We start from the raw sequence: 21555 nt of genomic DNA on the forward strand, positions 1-21555 counted from the left end.
AGTCCATGTATCAGTTGCGGGGCTTGAACAAAAACATAGTTGGTGTCAAGTTAAGAGAAACATACGCTGATACTCAATAATTTCTATTTTTGCTACTATGTAGATGGTGAAAATTAGTGTTTCATCGGGATATTTTCAGGCCACCTGGCTTCTGCTTCCGTCCATTCAGTGTCAAATGTAGATTGATACTTTTTTATAAATTGATTAGGGAAAATTATGGATATGTTAGTTGTGCACATGGTTCAACCTTCTCTTTCCATCACAGTATGATCCGATATATTGTCACAGCAATAGATACTTTACCAGAATTTCATATGCTGTATCACATGTGTGGTTTGCTTGGTAGTCAGGGTGTTTACCTCCCAACTAATTGGATTTACTTAATCTCATGCAGTTACAGCCTGGACAGTTCACAGGTTGAATGGGAAGCAGTTTCTTGCTATTGTGCAATTGCAACTCGTGTACTGGTGAAGAGGAAATTGATAATAGAGAGCTATAGCAGTATGGATGAGATCACGCGGGACTGTAACAATATGGCTGGGCATGTCCGTTAAAGTAAATGTTTTGGTGGTGCAAAATGTTTGAGAGATCCTGTGAGATTGTTATTTCCCCTTTGATACTCCATCTGAGAAAAACAGTAGACACATTAGATTGTGATGAAGTATTTTATTGCATCTGTCTAAAGAAAACGTCATTTATTCTATTCGGGCGCAGCGCAGTGCCTCGTGAGTTTGTGACCCAGTGTTTCCGTGGGTGGCAAGTTGCCTTTTTCCCTCAAAAAAGCGAAGAAAAAGAGTTCCGTGGGAGGCAAGCAGCCGCGTATGCTCCGAATCGCGTCGCCATAGCCAAGTGTATTAACGAGTCAATAACACGTTTGTGCCGCTCACTGAATCACTACTTAAGACCCATTCCTGTCAAGACAATTCATTCCCGTAAGCAAGTGCATCCCGAGTCCGCCATCGATGGCGACCAAGGGACCACGTCGTCACCACCGCCGGCGCCACACCAAGCTCAAGAGAGCGTCCACGACCGAGCTCATCCCGCCGGGGCCGACGAGCGTCCACCACCTCCCCGACCACCTACTGGAGCTCGTCCTCCTCCGCGTCGGCTCTTCGCTCGCCCTCCTCCGCGCCGCGTTCACCTGCAAGCGCTGGCGTCGGATCATCACCGCGGACACCGCGTTCCTCACTACGTTCCGCGCCCTCCATGCCCCGCACGTCCCCGGACACTACCACATCGTCGACCCCAGCCATGACGACCTGCCTCCCGACGGGAACAACCAGGCCTTCGTGCCGGACACCTCGACGGCCGATGTCATCGACAGACGCCACTTCGCCCTCGATTTCCTCCCGGACCTGGAATGGGAGCTCGGTGACAGCCGCGGGGGCCTGCTCCTCCTCTACAGGAGGCCGCATGACGCGTGGTATAGGACGCAACCGGAGCTCCGGTTCACTGACATCATCGTGTGCAACCCGCTCACACGCCGTTACCAGGGGATCCTATGCTGGAACGAGATGTACCATGCCCAGTGCCTAGGCCTATTCCTGCTCGACGGCGCTGCTGTCGACGAGACAGGTAGCTCCTGCATCAGTATGTCCAACTTTCGGGTGGTCGCCGTGGTCTACGAAACTCCGACTCCCAGCGTCTGGGTGTTCACCTCTGGTAGCGACGGTGGCTGGCAGGAGAGCGCGGCCAGCAGCGGCGGCGGCCCCATTCCAGAGTTTCACCTGATCAGCTTCGTCGGGCGCGCGTGTTCGTCACTCTACTGGCGCATGGAGGGCGAGGGTGTGGTGCTGGCTCTCGATGAGACTACCCTGGATTTCACGCTCGTGACCTTCCCGTATACCGTCGTCGGGTTGCCGGGCGAGTCTTCGACCTTCCGAGTCATCGGCGGCCACAAAGTCGACAGTCCCGAGCTGCGCGTCGTGCGCATTGTCAACAATGGAGACCTCACGGTGTTTGCAAAGCTCCAGAGAAGCGCCGAGTGGGTTACGGAGAAAGTCGTAAGGCTGTCGGCGGCCACCTGCGGGCTGCCGGGGTACGTGGAGACGTACTTCCAGCGACCAGCAAAGATTGTCGCGGCGACTACGAGGTACATCCTCTTGAAGCCGCGGGAGGACGCGAACTGGATTGTCTCCGTCGACCTCGACACGCTGGAGCTGGAGCGGGCACACGAGAGGAACAACTACGCAGGAGCGGCGTACCCATACGAGCTACCATGGCCACCCGCATTGCAGGCTTGCCGTGCGGACAGTGGCCAGCGTCGCAGGAGGATTAACATGCTGCTGAAGTGATAAAATTCGTATATGAATGCATTTAATCTGCTAATTATACTTTACACGTTCAATTACTCGCCGAAAGGCCATAGGCCGATCTTAATTAAGCAAAAAAACAAGAGTTACAACAGCCAGCTCCGAGGTGGAGCACAAGTTTAGAGCTACAGCAAAGAACTCGACAACAGAGCAGGGAGAGACAAACTTCCCTGAACTCACACGTCAATCACTCTGCCAACTGCACACCAAAGCCTAATATCTTCATGGATCAGTTCAAAAACAACCTCCGCCGAATGCTGGGTGTTTTCAAACACCCTGGAGTTGCGCTCCTTCCAGATTCGCCAATGAACAAAGATGACCATGGCATCGAAATCTCAGCGGATGGATCTGGGAGCACATTTCCTGACATGCAGCCACCAGTCTTCGGTGCTTGAGAAGTTGTCACCAGGGATGGGGAAATCTGCCGCCGTCCAGCCTCTGATCTGCCGCCCCACCTGAGCCGCAAAGGAGCAGTGAACGAACAGATGAGTGCAGGTTTCTGGTTCAGAAAGGCACAACTGACAAGTGGCTGTGCAGGACCATCCCCTCCGCTCCAGATCATCGGCAGTGAGGCAGCGCCGGTGTACGGCAGGCCACATGAATAATTTGCAGCGTGGTGGGGCCTTGGATTTCCAAATAGCCTTGGCACATGGAAGGTAATGTTGGCCACAAAGAAGAGGTTGTAGGCACTGCTTGTAGGGAAGCATCCATGGCAGAAAATATCCAAATCACCATGTCTTCTTCGATGGGGTCAAGCTGAATTGTACCGTTCAAATCCCAAAGATGCAAGTACTGGCCCAAAGCAACCGTCGACACACCTCCGTGAATGTTCTTTATACAATGATTCCTTTGCAGAGGTTGGGCCACAGTCACACCAGATTTGCGAGCAAAGGCTGCCAATTCTAGATAAGTTTCAGCAACCGAACATCCTCCAGGCAGCCACTTGTCAGTCCAAAACAGAGCACGAGCTCCGTTGCCGAGGCGGATGAAGGAGGCCGCAGCAAGGAGGTCGACAACATCACGATCATCAGTGCCAGGAACCGAGCACCAAGGGCAAGGTTACTGGCCCAACGCAGCCATGGCCAGTGGCATCGCAGCACGCAACCGAATAACTGCAGGTTGAGGATACCACCCCCCCCCCCCACCGTCCCCGTACTGCAACCGCATGCAAACCCGAAACCAGGGGAAGACGCAGTGACCCCCGCTGACCTCCGCCAAACAAAACCGCGGCACCGACGGTTGAAGATGTGTAGCGCCCAGACCGGAAGCTGGGAGCTAACTTGTTGATGAGTGCCAGATGTCAGCACGCCAGAGACGCCCCGTGGTGAGCGGCAGTCCCAGGTAGCGAATGGGGAAGCTGGCGGCTGGCAAGTGGACAAAAAAAATTGAAAAGTTTAGTGTGAAATCTATGTACAAAAACTTGTGTAGTAATGGTAGAGACTGTTGGAATTTGTCTAAATATGCCCAGCCCATTTGTTATTTTCCGTAATTCATGAGGCCCAATTGCCACATTCCTGAGGCCCAATTGCACAGCTGCATGTGAAACTTTGGCCCTAGCCTATTTCTATCTATTGATAAAACCAAAAATCTCTACTACTTAAAAAGAACGAACGTGTTCCCCCTTCTCCCTCTACTTTCGTCGTCCTAAATTTTCCACAATATCCACTCGCGCATTTAATCAGCGTGGGTCGCTTTAGGAATCATCAGCCAAAGAATCACGCTATGATAATCTCACGAATTACCTTCCTCAGGTATGTAATCTCCACATTAATGGAATATCCCCTTCCCAAAAATTCTACATCTACACTACTTAAAAAGAACAAACATATTCCCTACTCTCCCCACTGTACCAATACATCGAGTTTTTTTGTCGTCCGTTCGTCGCCCCCCGTCTGCACAGGTGGCCGCGTTGACTCCCCAAAATCAGCGATTTCTTGATTCCCCTCGTAAATTCCTTTTCCATGTAGTATATCTTAGCCTGAGTAATTTTTGCCCTCCCCAAATCTCGCTCGAGTTGTGATTACTGATTTGTAATTTCCAAAATCGCATGATCTCTTGCCTCCCCGCTCAATGAATCAGTCCATTGCTCGAGCCCTCCTCGGTAAAAAGCTTTCGACTTTTCGATCGCCGGATCCGGTGTTGGCGAGGCTTGATCCACTAGCTGCGACGCTGGACGAGCTTGATCCGGTGTTTGCGAGGCTGGACAAGTCTGGTCCTTCTCCCGCGATGACTGAGGCGGCGCCGGTCGCCCGCTCGTTCGGCGTCGACACAACGCTCTCCCCAGCGGCCACACTCACCCGCTCATTCGCCGTCGTCGCGAAAGCCGGGAAGGGATACACGAGGAAGACGCACAAGTTTTCCTTATAGAAAACCCCCAAGAAAATAGTCAAGCTCGCCGTCGCCTGGAGCCGCCATTCGCCGCCCGCGGGGGTCCGTCGTGGGCTCTTCTTCCTCCACGTCTTCTTCCCGGAGCCGGAGTAGCCCCGGAGCGACTACGCCGTCCTCAACACTGGCTCAGATCGGCGGCCTTCTTCATTGTTTCGGGCGCCACCAGTCGTCCCCTTGTCCATCTGAGGGCATCTACGGGTTCCTGGTAACCTCGCGCACCTCCTGGACCTCTTCTTCTCCCTCTTGCTCTGGTCTGGACCGTTTTCTCGTCAGTGATAGCCATAGAATGCACTACAGTCTCCACTTGCTTGTGTCGATGTGGTAGTGCTGTCATAGTTGCAAAAATAATGTTGCAGGATTGTTTTCTGTGCAGTCTATGTTGATCTGTATTTGTATTACACCATGGACTATATATATTCCCAAACTGCTCTCTATTTATTCCAAAAGTACTCCATTAACCAATATTGATGCTTATCAGACCATGGAGTATTTGTTTACGAGTAGCTCACATGTCTCGTTTAGGGATAAAGTGTTGCTTGTGCTAAAGCTCGTCTCGCTTTTTCTCTGTTTGTTTAGGAGTAGACTATGGAGTAATTTCTTACTTTCGAACATTTCGAGTTGAGCTTTTACAGCCTCTGCATCTTTTGACAAATACGACTTGTATTGTATAGCTATAAGCGGCTTATTGCAACACAGACTTAGCGAATGTCTTTTTCTTCTAGGTATCCGTAGATATGTTAAAACTCCAATGGTAGTTTGCCTATTTTAAACCAACCGAGTATGCATAATTCCACTGGGTACGTGGGTTCCTAGAATAGGTGAACCAAGTTACAGTAATGTTCTCTTCTTCTCGGTGCTGCATTTATAAGTTGTAAGGCAGCTCTTGGTAGGGGTAGAGACTCGTAGGGATAAGAAGAGCAGATGGAAGAAGGCATTGCCAAAGATAGATACAACTGCATTACTAATTCAGATGTTTTCCATCCGGCTTTCCCCTTTGAGAATGTTAAAGCAATTTCTATCCAGTAACAAGTAGCAACAGGATTTATTGCTCTGTTAATTATTGAAAATAATTTATTAGGGTATTTTCATGATATTCAAAAGAATTATTATTGACCTTTCGTATTTGCAGTTTGCCTTTTCCTTGTTCACCGTTCTCTAACCCAAGTCCGTTTACTTGAATTCTGCAGATCAATTACAGTCCACTACTGAATGTTGCAGCTGGTGTCGAGGATATAGCTGTTGAATACGAACAATTAATCGTCTTGATATGTTGAAGGAGCCATGGAGTCCCGCGGTGACTTGTTCAACTTTAAAAGGTCAGCAGGCCATTTCTTGATTCTTCCCATCCTTTTCCGGTTTCCTCACCAAAACTCGTTAGTGTCGCATGCCAGGAGTGGTGTTAATCACATGTTTAAACAACCCTCCCATCTGGAACGGTTCTTTTGTTTGTCGCACTCGATCGGTTTGATAATACATAAGTATTTGTAAGCTTTAAGGCTCCATACATATCTGAGTATTTTGGTTGAGTTGGTTTTAGATAGCTGGGTTTGGCCACCTGTTCTTTCCTTAGTCAAGTTGTGTTCCAGGACATTGCAAATTTTTCTTTCACTAAGAAATGCACTTATGCTTATTTATTCAGGAAGACAACAAGTCAGGAGCTTTTTTTAGAAGAGGCCACAAGTCTGTACAAAGTTTTGTCTATGACTGAGAAAAGAATATCAGATTTCACCTTTGTACCTGTAGTTATGAAATGCTTACCATGGCTAACTCAAAGTTGAACTATTTAGCTATTCTAATGAGATTCCCTTGTATCAGGGGGCACGTGTTGAACTTTCTCTGGATAAGACTAGACTTTGAAACCACCAACTATCCCAAATCATGTATACAACCAGGCGAGAGAGGGATACAGCAAGACGAGGACTCCACCCTACACAGTGGCACAACTCCATTGCGATTGATTTTATTTTGGGATGCAGTTTATAGATGAGTTAAGATCAGTGATCACATCATCATACCCATTGATTTAGGAATTCGATTTACATGTGAGGTTCCAAAATATGTATATAAAAAGGGGACCAATTAGCCTCATGGCCATGCATAGAAACCTGAGAAAGAAGTAGCTTAAACTATGCACTATGCACAACACATGCAACCACTCTGTTCAGTGGCCTTGCCCCATACCCCCTTGGCAGATCACAATTAGATAGAATCCACTACGGATCTATATGAATTTGGAACCGGAAAGTAAATAAGTTTTCTTGCTAACATTAATGAATTGAGTTCTGAACGTACTGCTTACATTGCAGACTGTATATATATTTTTTGGAGGATCAGATGGGTCTTCTTTTACATGGTGACTACTGACTATTGATGCGAAAAGGATTACACTTCAATCTCATTCACGAGGTGTTCAGGACTACAACATTGAGTGGAACTAAAATATCCTGAACTTTCCTTGCAGTACATACACTTGCATTTTTTTTTTGCACTCCTAGATTTTCACCTCATCCTTCATAAATCATCCAAATCATTGAAATCTTGAATGTCAATAATGGTGGATGTCAATAACAATGTATTGAATATCTCAATTATTTATATGCCGTTGAAATGAGGATGCTTTCGCACAAGGGCATCTGCATGCTGTACACTTGTGATATTGTTAGAGAGCTTATGCTTAGTGTGTTTCTGAAATATCTCCAACCATAGCTGAAACATGACTTCTAACCACTGATTTTTTGAAACAAGTCTTCTAACCACTGATTATTACTTTTTGAATCCAGGTATTGCAAATCAAATTAACAGGCTTATGGATGTAAATAAAAAGATACGTATCAGTTATTGGAAATCAAATCAAACAAGCTTATAGACGTAAATGAGAAGATACATATCGTGGATTCGTTTAACTCGAGTGCTGAAGGTAACACAATTATTCAGAATCCGAAAAAAGACACCCGTGTGAGCTTTGCTCTACACACATTGTGGCTTGCGTCTTCTATTACCTGGCCACTACGATAACTTAATCAATGGAAGGATATACATGAATAGGAATAGGATGTTTGAAGTTATAATAGTACAGATATGCACGTTTAAGTGAGTCGAGATTTGACCTATACTTTGCAATTATCACCATGTTGACTATTGTTAAGTTTCTGCTCTCATGTTTAGCACGAAGTTTTTTCCTTTGCGTCTCGGTTTTCTCCGAAACTTGGAATGTGTTTGGTATCCCAAAATGTTGTAAATGTCAGGAAGATGATATTTGCCATGATTCATGTTTTCTTTGATATGATTCTCGAAGCTTATCTCATTGGAACACTTATTATAAAAGGTTCGAGAACCTAGCGATTTAGGACAAAACAAAAAAAGTTATATGTCCCAGTTTTGCGTGGGTGCCATGATCTACACAGGCTCGACATTCGTCAGTTTAACATATGTAAGGAATATTATCTCCTCTTTCTGGGTGGATTGAGAAGCATAACATAGGTAAGTAATATTATCTCCTCTTTTTGCTCAGATCTAGAAGCATATCATGTAAGTTTTTGTGTTTGGCCTGTTTCATGGATTGACCTGAGTTGAAGGAGCGAGGCTAGGAGCACATCGTGGTTGAATGCAGCCTGAGAGCAGAGGAAATCAGTACCTTAGATAATCTTTATGGTTAAGGCTGCTTCAGCAATATTGTTTTACAGCGTCTATGCAGTCCAGTTAGTCCTATAGGAGCCAATATGGGAGATTCCTAGCTGTACTGTTTCATTCAAAAGCTGTGTAAGTTTGCTTTGATAGATACTGGAGACTAAATTTACACACACTTTTCCATATGGCCCCATGTTAGTCAACCATATGAATTTCGAGGTCTTCACATGTATGGATGATCTTGCAGGATGATGATTTGAATAGGTCATCACATGTATATGGGTGATGTGATCTTATCGCTGACTTATTTTTTTTAATTCGAGAGTGTATCATCATACTACATCAGTAAGCACTATACTACTTCCGTTTCGAAATGTAAGCCTTTTAGGAAGCTAGATTCCTAAAAAGGTGTACATTTCGAAACAGGGGTAATATATAATTTCATTACTACTGTTTGCTATTTTTGTGCCATACGATTGGGGTGCCTCTGGTTGATAATAGTTGTCATCATGAAATTATTCTTATACTCCATTAAAACCTTTTCATTAGATTTATCTTTGCAGTGGATTAGAATATTTAGTACTATTAGTTTTAAATACATGAATAAGACATTTTCAAAGAGTTTAGAGACAATATTACCATAAGCGAAGTCAATTGCACCTCTACGACAGTTGTTGAATGGGCGTGAAGGGTAGGAAGAACAAGTCAGGCTTAGGATTTAGACCCGTAGCAATACACATACATTTTCATACGATGAATCATAAAGGCCCCGTGTTTCTTCCAAAAAAAAATTGCAGCGGGTACTTACAATTGTTTTTCAGAATTGAGACGTGTGTTTTCATTATTTCAAATAACCCAAAACGTATGAAAAAAGTAGGAAGGAATCTGTTCATCTACTACACAAGACCATCGCCTCCTTATCCCTTGTCAATTATTTTGTGATCAACGTCTCTTTCCTAATTTTGTTGTCCTGTGGCAACGCACGGGCAAATGTCCTAGTAAAATAAAACATTCGGTCCGGTGAAACGACAACTAAACAAAGTCATGAAGTCTCATTTGCAGTGATCTTACACCATTAATAATCTTCACATTGATTTGATTAACCTAGGGTCTCTTAGGGAAAAGAAGAATACTAAAATCTGATAATCCGGATCGAACGTATCACTGTTTTCTAGCGCCATTGTCGGGGAAGGAACTGCTATCCCAAGTGAGGACATTAGAGATTTTGTTAATTAGTTTTGTTTTTGTTTTAGTTCATTTCTCTTGTTACTATTTTTAGTATTGTTCCTAATCAAAAATTAAAAATATTAGTTTACCTTTTTGTTCTTAGTTTACTTATTTGTTCCTTTTTAAAAACACAAAACAATTAGAAGTATGGCAGCGAATAAGGTTGGGGAATTTTCTACCCGTAATGACGATTATCTATGTGTACTTATAACTCAAACTACTATCACTGCAGAGAAGTATGAAATAAAGCCTAACTTTCTAAGTTTGGTGCAGCAAAACTAATTTGGTGGTTCCGCTTGCGAAGATGCATGTATGCATTTGAACACATTCAGTGAGATATGCGAGATGATGAGAATAAAATATGCTAACCCTGATGCGAAACTACGTTTATTTACTTCATGGAATAATTGTTGTAATATATTTATGACTAAATTTTTTCCACCTACAAAAACAATGCAACTACAGTTTAACACTACATGATTTATACAAGAAAACCGCAAGCCACTAGTGCTTAATTGAAAAAGGATGAAGGAACCCATAAGAAACTGTCCCAACCATAGGATGGGAGGATGGCTAATTTTACATTTATTTTATAATTCCCTTAATCTTATGCCCAAATCTATGCCTGAGACTGCAGCTAGATGCACATTTATGGGAAATGATATAAAGATGCCATGCGAAAAGATCCTCGGCTAAGAAGGTGAACTATGTCACCGTAGAAAGAAAATAAGATCTCACGACGAAGGTACATGATCTTATTGGTATCATCAAAGGTAAATCAGAAATACAAGTTCATGTCATCGCTATTGCTGAAGTTGAAGAAATAGACTTTATGACACGTAACTTTAATCATGCTCGGAAGAGCCAAAATTATAGCTCAAATATCAAAAGCCTTATCCTAACCACACAAAAGAGTTCCCAACAACTTAAACAACAAACGTAACAATGGAAATCGCCAATCACTTAAAAATTCTTAAAAAACTTCTATGCAATCTCAGACTAAGCATAACAATCTTGTTGTTAAATTAACTAAGAATGATGAATCTATTTTAGGACAACTATCTAAAAACTTTTCATTATACAAACTGAAGTGAATGATATGTAGGGTATGACAAGAATTGTAGAGACCTATAATTGGGTAAAATAGCTGATACTCAAGGACTAATTCTTGCCAAGTTTGCAGGAAACCTGATACTAACCTAGTTGCAGATCTTAAGATGACGACAAGTAGTGTGGATGATGATATGCCCGAAGAGCTAGTTAACATCTATGCACCCGCACCCGACTATACCTTCAAACGGGTAATGAGGCGGTTTAACGAAGCTTCATCAATCAAGTAGCTGCCGAGGCACGTGAGCTTCAGATGGAATATGCAATATTATCTAAAAAATTACCTGCTAAGCTAGATAATACATTTGAACCAGCTATTAAGATTAGTGTTGGAATAAATGAGATAGCTGGACTTTGTGATCTTGATGCAAGCGTCTCAACCATCCCTAGAAGTTTATTTGATAGACTAACTGAAATTGCATCTAGCTGATTCTTCTTATAAACAAGCGGTAGGCATCAAAGATAATATTGTTGGTCAAATAAAAGAATGTCCTGCACTTATTGATATAGTTATTGTTTATATGCATTAAGATCCCATAACGCCTATCTTTATGGGTAGGCTATTTGTAAGAAGTATTAAGACTTTGATTAACTTCCACTAAGGGATAGTGAGGTTTGAATTTCCCTCACGAGATTCTTTTTTTGTTAATTTCCCTAGGAAGAAGAAGAACAAAACCAATAATACATGGATCATCACTTTGAAGGCCAACTACTTCGGGGTTGAAATCCAGGTAGTAAAGAAGAGATGAACATCACAGCAGTCGAGCTAAATGACTGGAAACAAAAACGTTTCATGGGAGGAAAACCATGTGTATAAAGCTTCTAGTTCAGTAAGATTGTTCTTAAATAAAAAGTGTTCAAATTTATCGTAACAGAGAGGAGGAGAACAAGGTAACAAACTCCCTATATTTCAATTGATATATTTGATGTAAAGTTTATAGTGTATTTGCCGTATGGGGCGAAATTTGCATGTTCTTAGGGGAATTTCGGAGAGAAGAAGTCATTTCGTGGTAACATTAACTCGAACGACCACTGGTACGGTCAGATTTGACCTTACTCGGTGACCATACCTTTGGTGTTTTGTTCGACGAAACTAATTAGCAACAGGAATCAGAAGGCTTAATGATTAATAGTAGGGTCATCCATGACCGTATGACCTGACTGACATGGGCATACCCTATCAGGTACCCACCATTACCATACCTGATGCGGTTGAACTGAAGGCCCATGAAGCCCAAAACGCAATAAGCAACCGAAGTCCATGAACCTGGAGTGCAGCACAAGTACAAGCCCATACATGGGTAGCCGAACATGTAACCTGCCTAGAGTCTGAGACCTTACCTCCTATATAAGGACTAGGAGGGATCGACGGGGAAGGAGAGACACGATACGTAACCTAGATCACGACATGGCCATCAGGGAGACCTTGTAACCCTCGCCATCATCAATCAAGAGCAGACAAGCAGAACGTATGGTTTTCCTCTGGTAGCCTGAAGCTCGATGAATTGTGTCACGTGTGTTGTGTTGTTTGTACACCGATGAATCCACCAGCGCACCATTTTCCGTAAAACCCAATTCAATAACTTACGGGCATTGCTGTGGTACACCACGTCATTGACCGTATCAACCTAACCAACAAAATCAAAAATATTATTTTAACCACACAATTTAACGATATGTGATACGGGCCGGCGTGCCCGTACATAATGCACTTACTAAATGACAAAGCAAGAAGAGCCAGTACGAGAAATTATAACAACCACTACGGTCGGACACGACCGTACCGGGCGCCCGTACCAAGATGATGTACATGGCAACTTGGTTGGATCTAGGGGCGCATCGAGTAGACCGTACCCGCAACCGTACCACCAACACAACCCCTAAAAACTTCTCGGAGGAGCCAATCATAACACACAAAAATCAATCTATTATTTTTTCCTCTAAAGACTTCACAAACATGTGGAGATCTCTTCCCCTTCTCAATTTTGGTTCGATTCCCCGCACAACTTTGATCTATTAAATGTTTCTTCTCCGATCCTGCAATAATTTTTGCAACCCTTTGCTCAATTCTTCTCCATTATCAATCTAAGTTCATAGTATTGTGACAACAAATTTTTGTGTTGACAATGTTTTGTAGTATTATTTTGAAGAATTATTTTGTATGAAATATGTAGAGGATCATCACTGTATCAACAACTCTTTATTTATGTAACTTTATTATTTCTTAGAGATGAACACAATGGGACAAGCCCATGGAAGCCTTCTCGCTTAGTCCAAGAAGGGGGAGGTGGATGAATTACTAGGCATGAAGTTCAAGGGGAAGGAGGAGTTTGCCAAGTTTAGGCAACTACGCCGCTGAGAAATGAAGTCAACGAAGTGGGCATGCATCATCACTTTGAATAATCTCGGTATAGGTAATGACTTCAATAAGATTATTACTATTGTGGGGCTGCAATATTTTGTTTACAAAGTCGCCTTATCCTATCACCGATTGACCTTGGAGTTGTTGGTACGTTGAAGAACATTGTCAGACCGTGTTCAGGAATAGGAGAGGGATTTGATACTTCATGAACCAAAGTTTCGATGTCACTCAATGAGTGGTGTGGCATCTTGGGGTTCTACAACAATGACTCGTACCTTCGTTCAAGTCCTCTTGGTTTGAGAATGCCCCTGAATTTTATTTCAGACAAATGAGCATCTACAGTCCTAACCAAAGGGAACACATATTGAAAGTATTGATATTCGCTATTTGTACTATGTTATAGCTAACACCTTGTAGACACGTGGTGAGTTAAAAAAATGTCAATGAGGATAAAATGACCATCCTCGCTAAAGCCTCTATTCTAGATTGCAATGTGGCACCAAACTAGCGGACATGCTTCTGTTCAACTTTGGATCACCGAGCTCATAAACCTGTCGAAGGTATCACAACTCTTCTCTCCACCGCCCTCGTCTAAACATAGGTAACCTTCAACTTTTGGATGGTGAGAGACGTATCACAGTTTGCATTATTAGAGTTGTTGGCATGGTCCTAAAGAAACAATGAATTTATGTTGTTCATATTCCTGCAGCTGGGCACTTGTTTCCCACTGTTTTTTCTAACAATCTATTCACTATCGAGGATGGACGACTACATTATGTTGAGTAGGAGGAACAAGTGGACATTGACCATGAGCTCTAGGAACTAGAAGATGAAAAAGTTGAAGAGGAAGCATGAGAGCCATAACAAGAGGTTCAAGCACAAAAACCCTAAAATTCGTATAACGATGTCTATTCTCTCGGAGGCTTCATCGATAACATGAGAAACATCGCCAATCCGCTCCACGATGCAACACACAACTTGTCAAAGCACTTCACCAACTGGAGTCAGGTTTTTAACCCGTAGAACTATCCTCCCCCACAACAATCTAACCAAACAGGCTTGCAAAAGCCCAAGGTTGGGGAGGTTGTTGACACTTCTACATCAAGAGGTGGCATCTTTTTTATTTTTAATAATTTTGAGGTTGTATTGTATCTCATAAGGTCTTCGAAACACTCGTGTTGGGTTCGTCCCAACACCTTGCTTTTTATTTTGTTTGATTTTTCTTTTAGTTTTTTAAAAGTTTGCAAGCATTGTCTTTGTTGCCAATTTTCTAATCTTTTATATCATATTCAAAACCCCAAAAATAATTTCCCTTTTATCCTTTCGTGTTTTATTGGTGATCCTATTTGCTTCTACTTGTCCAATGTTTTCGCGGAAGAGAGATCTTAACGAGTTTCTAAGGAGCACATCATATGGAAGAAAGGAGTGAGCTTGCAAACAAGAGGTATGTCTTATGATTCCCATTTATGAAATTTGAAATGCTTGTGCTAGTTGGTAGTGTTCGTGAAATGCTATTTTAAGTGGGAGTATGTCTTGGTAGTTATAGTAAAACTTTTATTATTTTGTATGATTGGTTAAGTAGCTTTTACTCTATATTACTTTAGATAATCGAGTCTTTCCTTGGAAGCTAATTACGCAACTAAAATTGTAATGAGAAATAGTCTCTTAAAGCTAACTTGGGTGTTGAAATAATTTTGTTAAGAGTTTAGCCTTAGAGATACTCAACCCCATAGAGATATATGATTGACTAATAGCCCTTTTCCAGGAGAGTTGTTTGATGGAACTAATACTTACTGGTAATAACATGCATGCCAAAAACCGTCATGTATAAACTAAAGTAAAGATATCACTTTACATATGGCTTGCACTAGTAACACATTCCATATAGGGGTTGACAACATCTTTGGCCACTAAACGGTCTGCGATGAGATAACTCTCAGGTTTTGGCTATCAGTTGATTAAACATTGATGGTGCTTGACATAGCGTAGATTTCACACCGTTGGGAACCCCAAGAGGAAGGTATGATGAGCAAAACAGAAAGTTTTTCCTCAGTAAGAAACCAAGGTTTAATCAACCAGTAGGAGAAAGGCGTGACTTCTGAAGGTTTTGCTAGCTGACTATTGGCAGGACGCACTACCGGCGTCAGCAACAACGTGGAACCTGCACACAACACAACCAAAATACTTTGCCCCAACTTACAGTGAGGTTTTCAATCTCACCGGTTTTGCTAAACACAAAGGATTAAACGTATTGTGTGGAAAGATGATGATTGTTTGCAGTGCAATTAAAGAGAATAATGCTTGCCGTAAGTAGACAGAACAAGATTGCAGTAAATGAATTTATCAGTGTAAAAGAAAGGACCGGGGCCCATAGTTCACTAGAGGTGTCTCTTCATAAAGATAAATAACATGTTGGGTGAACAAACTACAGCTGGGCAATTGACAGAATAAAGACCATACATGACAAGATGATCACTATGAGATTCGTTTGGGCATTACAACATAATACATAGACCGTAATCCAACTGCGTTTATGACTAATAATCCACCTTCCGGTTATCGTCCGAACCCCTTCCAGTATTAAGTTGAAAGCAATATATTATCGCATTAAGCAATGTGTGTAAAATAAACAATAGAATTACCCTTGGATAAAATATCGTTGTTTTCTCCCTAGTAGCAACAACACATCTACAATCTTAGAAGTTATTGTCACTCTTCCAGAAAACTAGAGGCATGAACCCACTATCGAGCATAAATACTCCCTCTTGGAGTCGGAAGAATTTACTTGGCCAGAGTATCTACTAGCAACGGAGAGCATGCAAGATCACAAATAACATATGACAAGTATATATAATCGATCTCAACATAGTATTCCATATTCATCGGATCCCAACAAACACAACATGTAACATTACATAAAGATGACCTTGATCATGTTAGGCAGCTCACAAGATCTAAACATGAAGCAAAAACTGGAGGAGACAACCATCTATCTACTGGTATGAACCCATAGTCCAGGGACGAACTACTCACGCATCACTTCGGAGATGGGCATGGCAATGTAGAGGCCTCCGGTGATGATCTCTCTCTCCGGCAGGGTGCCGGGAAGATCTTCAGAACCCTCTGATACGTCCAATTTGCATCACTATTTTATATCATAATTCGCTGTTATTCATTGATATATTTCATATTGGGACACAATACTTATGTTATTTCATCTATTTTGCATGTTTCATGATTATTTGGAGATCGAGCACCGGAGCCGGGATTACCGCTGGAAAAAGCACCGTCAGGATGCAATATTTCGGAAGATCAAGCTGTGGAAGGAAGTTTTACCAAAAATCCTATTTTTCCGGATGACGAAGGAAGCCGAAGGGGGAGCCAGCTGGACCCATGGTGGGCCCACACCATAGGGTGGCGCGGCCCATGGCTCCGGCCGCGCCACCATGTGGTGTGGTGCCCCCTCGGCCTCTTTCGCCTCCTTTTCTTCGCGAAACCCTTCGTCCCGAAGACCTAAGCCACGAGAGGAATCCTCACGAAGGGTTACGGCCCGCCTCGCGGGGCGGAGAACACCGAGAGAGAAAAGAGCTCTCCGGCGGGCGAGGAATCCACCGGGGAAATTCCCTCCCGGAGGGGGAAATCGACGCCATCGTCACCGCCATCGAGCTGAACATCATCTCCATCACCATCATCATCATCTTCACCATCATCACCGCCATCTCCACCGCTGGACATCGTCACCGCTGTAGCAATTTGGGTTTGATCTTGATTGTTTGATAGGGGAAACTCTCCCTGCATCGATTTCTACTCGTTATTGATGCTATTGAGTGAAACCATTGAACCAAGGTTTATGTTCAGATTGTTATCCATCATCATATCACCTCTGATCATGTTCCATATGATGTCTCGTGAGTAGTTCGTTTAGTTCTTGAGGACATGGGTGAAGTCTAAATGTTAGTAGTGAACTATGGTTGAGTAATATTCAATGTTATGATATTTAAGTTGTGGTGTTATTCTTCTAGTGGTGTCGTGTGAACGTCGACTACACGACACTTCACCATTTATGGGCCTAGGGGAATGCATCTTGTACTCGTTTGCCAATTGCGGGGTTGCCGGAGTGACGAAACCTAAACCCCGTTGGTATATCGATGCGGAGGGATCGCAGGATCTCGCAGTTTAAGGTCGTGGTTAGATTTATCTTAATTACTTTCTTGTAGTTGCGGATGCTTGCAAGGGGTATAATCACAAGTATGTATTAGTCCTAGGAAGGGCGGTACATTAGCATAGGTTCACCCACACAACACTTATCAAAACAATGAAGATTAATCAGTTCGTATGTAGCGAAAGCACTAGACTAAAATCCCGTGTGTCCTCGAGAACGTTTGGTCATTATAAGTAAACAAACCGGCTTGTCCTTTGTGCTAAAAAGGATTGGGCCACTCGCTGCAATTATTTCTCTCGCATTTTACTTACTCGTACTTTATTCATCTGTTACATCAAAACCCCTCGAATACTTGTCCGTGAGCATTTACGAGTGAATCCTTCATCAAAACTGCCCGTCAACACCTTCGCTCCTCGTTGGGATCGACATTCTTACTTACCGAAGATACTACGATACACCCCCTATACTTGTGGGTCATCAAGACTATTTTCTGGCGCCGTTGCCGGGGAGTGAAGCGCTATTGGTAAGCGGAATTGGTAAGGAAAACCTTTACTGTTTGTGCTGATTTTATTTCTGCCTGCTGCTATAAGTCATTATGGAGAGATCTTCTCTTCAATTTCTATTTGGGAAATCTACTACTACTGCAACGGTAGTGGATGAGGCGCCAGGGGAGGAAGTAATACCATATAAAATACCTACGAAAATTATTGAACATGTTATGGATAACCGCTATGAAGGGGATGGAACTCGTCCATCCCGGTGATCATTTACTGTTTTTGCATGAATTATGCGGGTTATTCAAATGTGCAGGTATTGCTATGAATGAAGTTAGGAAGGAACTATTCTCTATATCGCTGTCCGGTAAAGCGGCGCATTGGTATAAATTCGTCGAAGAATGGTGATTCTCTTGATTGGGAGGACATTGTGCCTTTATTTTATTCCAAATTTTATCCTCCAAGTGAAATTCACAAAGATCGGAACCGCATATATAATTTCTGGCCTCATGATGGAGAGAGTATTGCCCAAGCTTGGGGGAGATTGAAGTCTTTAATGCTCAAATGCCCCATTCATGAGCTTCCTGGTAATGTTATTATTGATAATTTCTATGCAAGACTTTCTTTTCAAGACAAGACCTTGCTGGATACTTCTTGTTCTGGATCGTTTACACGCAACAAAGAAGAGTTTAAAAGGGACCTTCTTGATCGGATCCAAGAAAATACTGAAGGTTGGGAGAACGACAAGGATAGAGAATCGTGTATAATTTATGATTATAAATGCATTGAAACTTTTATGGATACCGATACATTTCGTAATATGAGTGCTACATATGGTCTTGATTCTCAAGTTGCTGCAAACCTTTATAAAGCTTTTGCCTCTCATTATGAATTGCCTAAGAAGAATTTTGATAAGTATCATGAACCGTATAAAGATAAAATTGATTCATCTATTAATAAGTGTGTTGTAGTTGAACCTGCTGTTGCAATAGTTAAAGATCTTGTGACTGAAAATGTAGAGGATGGTCATATTATTTTCTGTGAAGATGCTTCTAATATTGTTTCACATCCTAATAAACCCAAACAAGCTAGTGTTCCTATGATATCTGTTAGAATTGGTGATCATTGCTATTATGGTTTATGTGATATTGGTGCAAGTGTTAGTGCTATACCTTATGAGCTTTACACGGAGATTATGCACGAAATTGATTCCTGTGAAATTGAAGATATTGATGTGGTTATTCAGTCGGCTAATAGAGAAACTATTTCTCCAATTGGTATTGTTCGAGATGTGGAAGTTCTATGTGGTAAGATTAAATATCCTCGCTGACTTTTTGGTACTTGGCTCTGTCGCTAGTGATTATTGTCCTATCATTTTTGGTAGACCTTTTCTAAATACTTGTGGAGCTATTATAGATTGCAAGAAAGAGAAAATTTTGACTAAATTTGTCTGGTGAATCTTATGAGTTTAACTTCTCTAAATTTACCAAAACTCCTTATAAAGCTGATTTGCCTAGTAATGATTTTAAAATGGAGCGAGTGTGCATCTATTGTTCTTGTTCCTAATAATCCTTTACGAGCAACATTTGGAGGATAGCGAGAGTGAAGTTTTTAGGAAAGAAAGAGATGAGCTTGAGGAGATTTTTCTTCGCCAACCTATTCTCAAGCATGATTTACCGAGTGGAAGACTTGGGGACAACACCGCCACCAAAGGAAGATCCTATTTTTGATTTAAAGCCTTTGCTCGATAATCTTAAATATGCTCATATTGATGATAAGAAAATATATCATGTTATTATTAGTTCTAAGCTTACGAGTTTGAAGAAGAAAGATTATTGCAAATATTGAAGAAACACCGAGGTGCTATTGGCTATACTCTTGATGACTTGAAGGGGATTTCTCCCTCTATTTGCCAACATGCCATTAATATGGAAGATGATGCGAAGCTCGTTGTTGAACCTCGGCGTCGTCTAATTCCTAAGATGAAGGATGTGGTAAGAAATGAGGTATTACGACTTCTTGAGCTGGTATTATATATCCTATTGCTGATAGTAGATGGGTTAGTCCCGTGCATTGCGTTCCTAAGAAAGGAGGAATGACTCGTTGTGCCTAATGATAATGATGAGCTCATACCTCAAAGAGTAGTTGTAGGGTATAGAATGTGCATTGATTATCGAAAAGTTAATAAAGTTACTAAGAAAGATCATTACCCTTTACCATTTATTGATCAAATGCTAGAAAGGTTATCTAAAAATACTCATTTTTGCTTTCTTGATGGTTATTCTGGGTTTTCACAAATTGCTGTTAAAGCTAAAGATCAAGAGAAAACCAACTTGTCCCTACGGAACTTATGCTTATAGGCGTATGCCTTTTGGTTTATGTAATGCTCCTGCTACTTTTCAAAGATGCATGTCTGCTATTTTTCATGGCTTTTGTGAGAGTATTGTGGAAGTATTCATGGATGATTTTTCTGTCTATGGGAATTCTTTTGATAGTTGCCTGCGAAACCTTGATAAAGTTTTGCAGAGATGTGAAGAAACTAACCTTGTTCTTAATTGGGAGAAATGCCACTTTATGGTTAATGAAGGAATTGTATTGGGACATAAAATTTCCGAGAGAGGTATTGAAGTTGATAGAGCTAAAGTTGAAGCCATTGAGAAGATGCCCTATCCGAGGGATGTTAAAGGTATTCGTAGTGTTCTTGGTCATGCTTGGGTTTTATAGGAGATTTATTAAAGATTTCTCCAAGATTTCAAAGCCTCTTACTAATCTTCTTCAAAAAGATGTACCTTTTGTTTTTGATGATGATTGTAAGGAAGCTTTTGAAACTCTAAAGAAAGCCTTAACAATCTGCTCCTATAGTTGAACCTCCCGATTGGAACTTACCTTTTGAAATTATGTGTGATGCTAGTGATTTTGTTGTAGGCGCTGTTCTTGGACAACGAGTAGATAAAAAATTAAATGTTATTCATTATGCTAGTAAAACTCTTGATGCTCGCTCAAAGAAATTATGCTACTACTGAAAAGAATTGTTAGCTGTAGTCTTTGCTTGTGATAAATTTAGATCTTATATTGTTGATTCAAAAGTTACGATTCATACTGATCATGCTGCAATTAGATACCTTATGACAAAGAAAGATGCTAAGCCAAGGCTTATTAGATGGGTACTTCTTTTGCAAAAATTTGATTTACATATAGTAGATAGGAAAGGTGCTGATAATCCTGTTGCTGATAATTTGTCTAGATTGGAAAATATTGCTTATGATCCTGTTCCTGGTAATGATAGTTTTCCAAATGAACAATTGGCTGTAATAAAGGTGAGCTCGCGAGACAGTCCTTGGTATGCTGATTATGCTAACTTTATTGTTTCCAAGTACTTGCCTCCAACCTTTTCAGCTCAATGAGAGGAGGAAATTCTTTTATGACTTGAGGCATTATTTCGGGATGACCCACACTTATATAAAGAAGGAGTGGATGGTATTATGCGAAGGTGTGTTCCCGAATATGAACAACAAGAGATATTGAGTAAATGTCATGGCGATGCTTATGGAGGACATCACGCCGGGAGATAGAACCGCGCAAAAGGTTCTACAATCAGGTTTTTATTGGCCAACTCTCTTCAAAGATGCAAGGAAGTTTATTTTATCTTGTGATGAATGTCAAAGGGTTGGTAATATCTCCGAGACGCAATGAAATGCCTATGAATTATACTCTTGTTATTGAACCGTTTGATTGTTGGGGATTTGACTTCATGGGACCTTTTCCCTCTTCAAAAGGTAACACTCATATACTTGTTGTTGTTGATTATGTTACTAAATGGGTGGAAGCCATACCTACAAAAAGTGCTGATGGTGAGACCTCTTTAAAAATGCT

The 21555-nt window shown here is 41.9% G+C and overlaps 1 protein-coding gene across 1 annotated transcript; it reads left to right on the forward strand.

Annotated features, from left to right (window-relative positions):
• The first annotated feature begins 962 nt into the window (after window positions 1-962).
• On the forward strand, window positions 963-2324 carry LOC124651365. Its single transcript, XM_047190462.1, has one exon. The coding sequence runs from the start codon at window positions 963-965 to the stop codon at window positions 2292-2294; it is 1332 nt and encodes a 443-aa protein (XP_047046418.1). The 3' UTR covers window positions 2295-2324.
• Window positions 2325-21555: the final 19231 nt, after the last annotated feature.

The sequence above is a fragment of the Lolium rigidum genome, chromosome 5 (assembly GCF_022539505.1).
Source record: "Lolium rigidum isolate FL_2022 chromosome 5, APGP_CSIRO_Lrig_0.1, whole genome shotgun sequence".
NCBI classification, from domain to species: Eukaryota; Viridiplantae; Streptophyta; class Magnoliopsida; order Poales; family Poaceae; genus Lolium; species Lolium rigidum.

Bases quoted from the DNA above. Each gene is read 5' to 3' on its own strand.
- LOC124651365 (XM_047190462.1), top strand. From the start codon at position 963: ATGGCGACCAAGGGACCACGTCGTCACCACCGCCGGCGCCACACCAAG.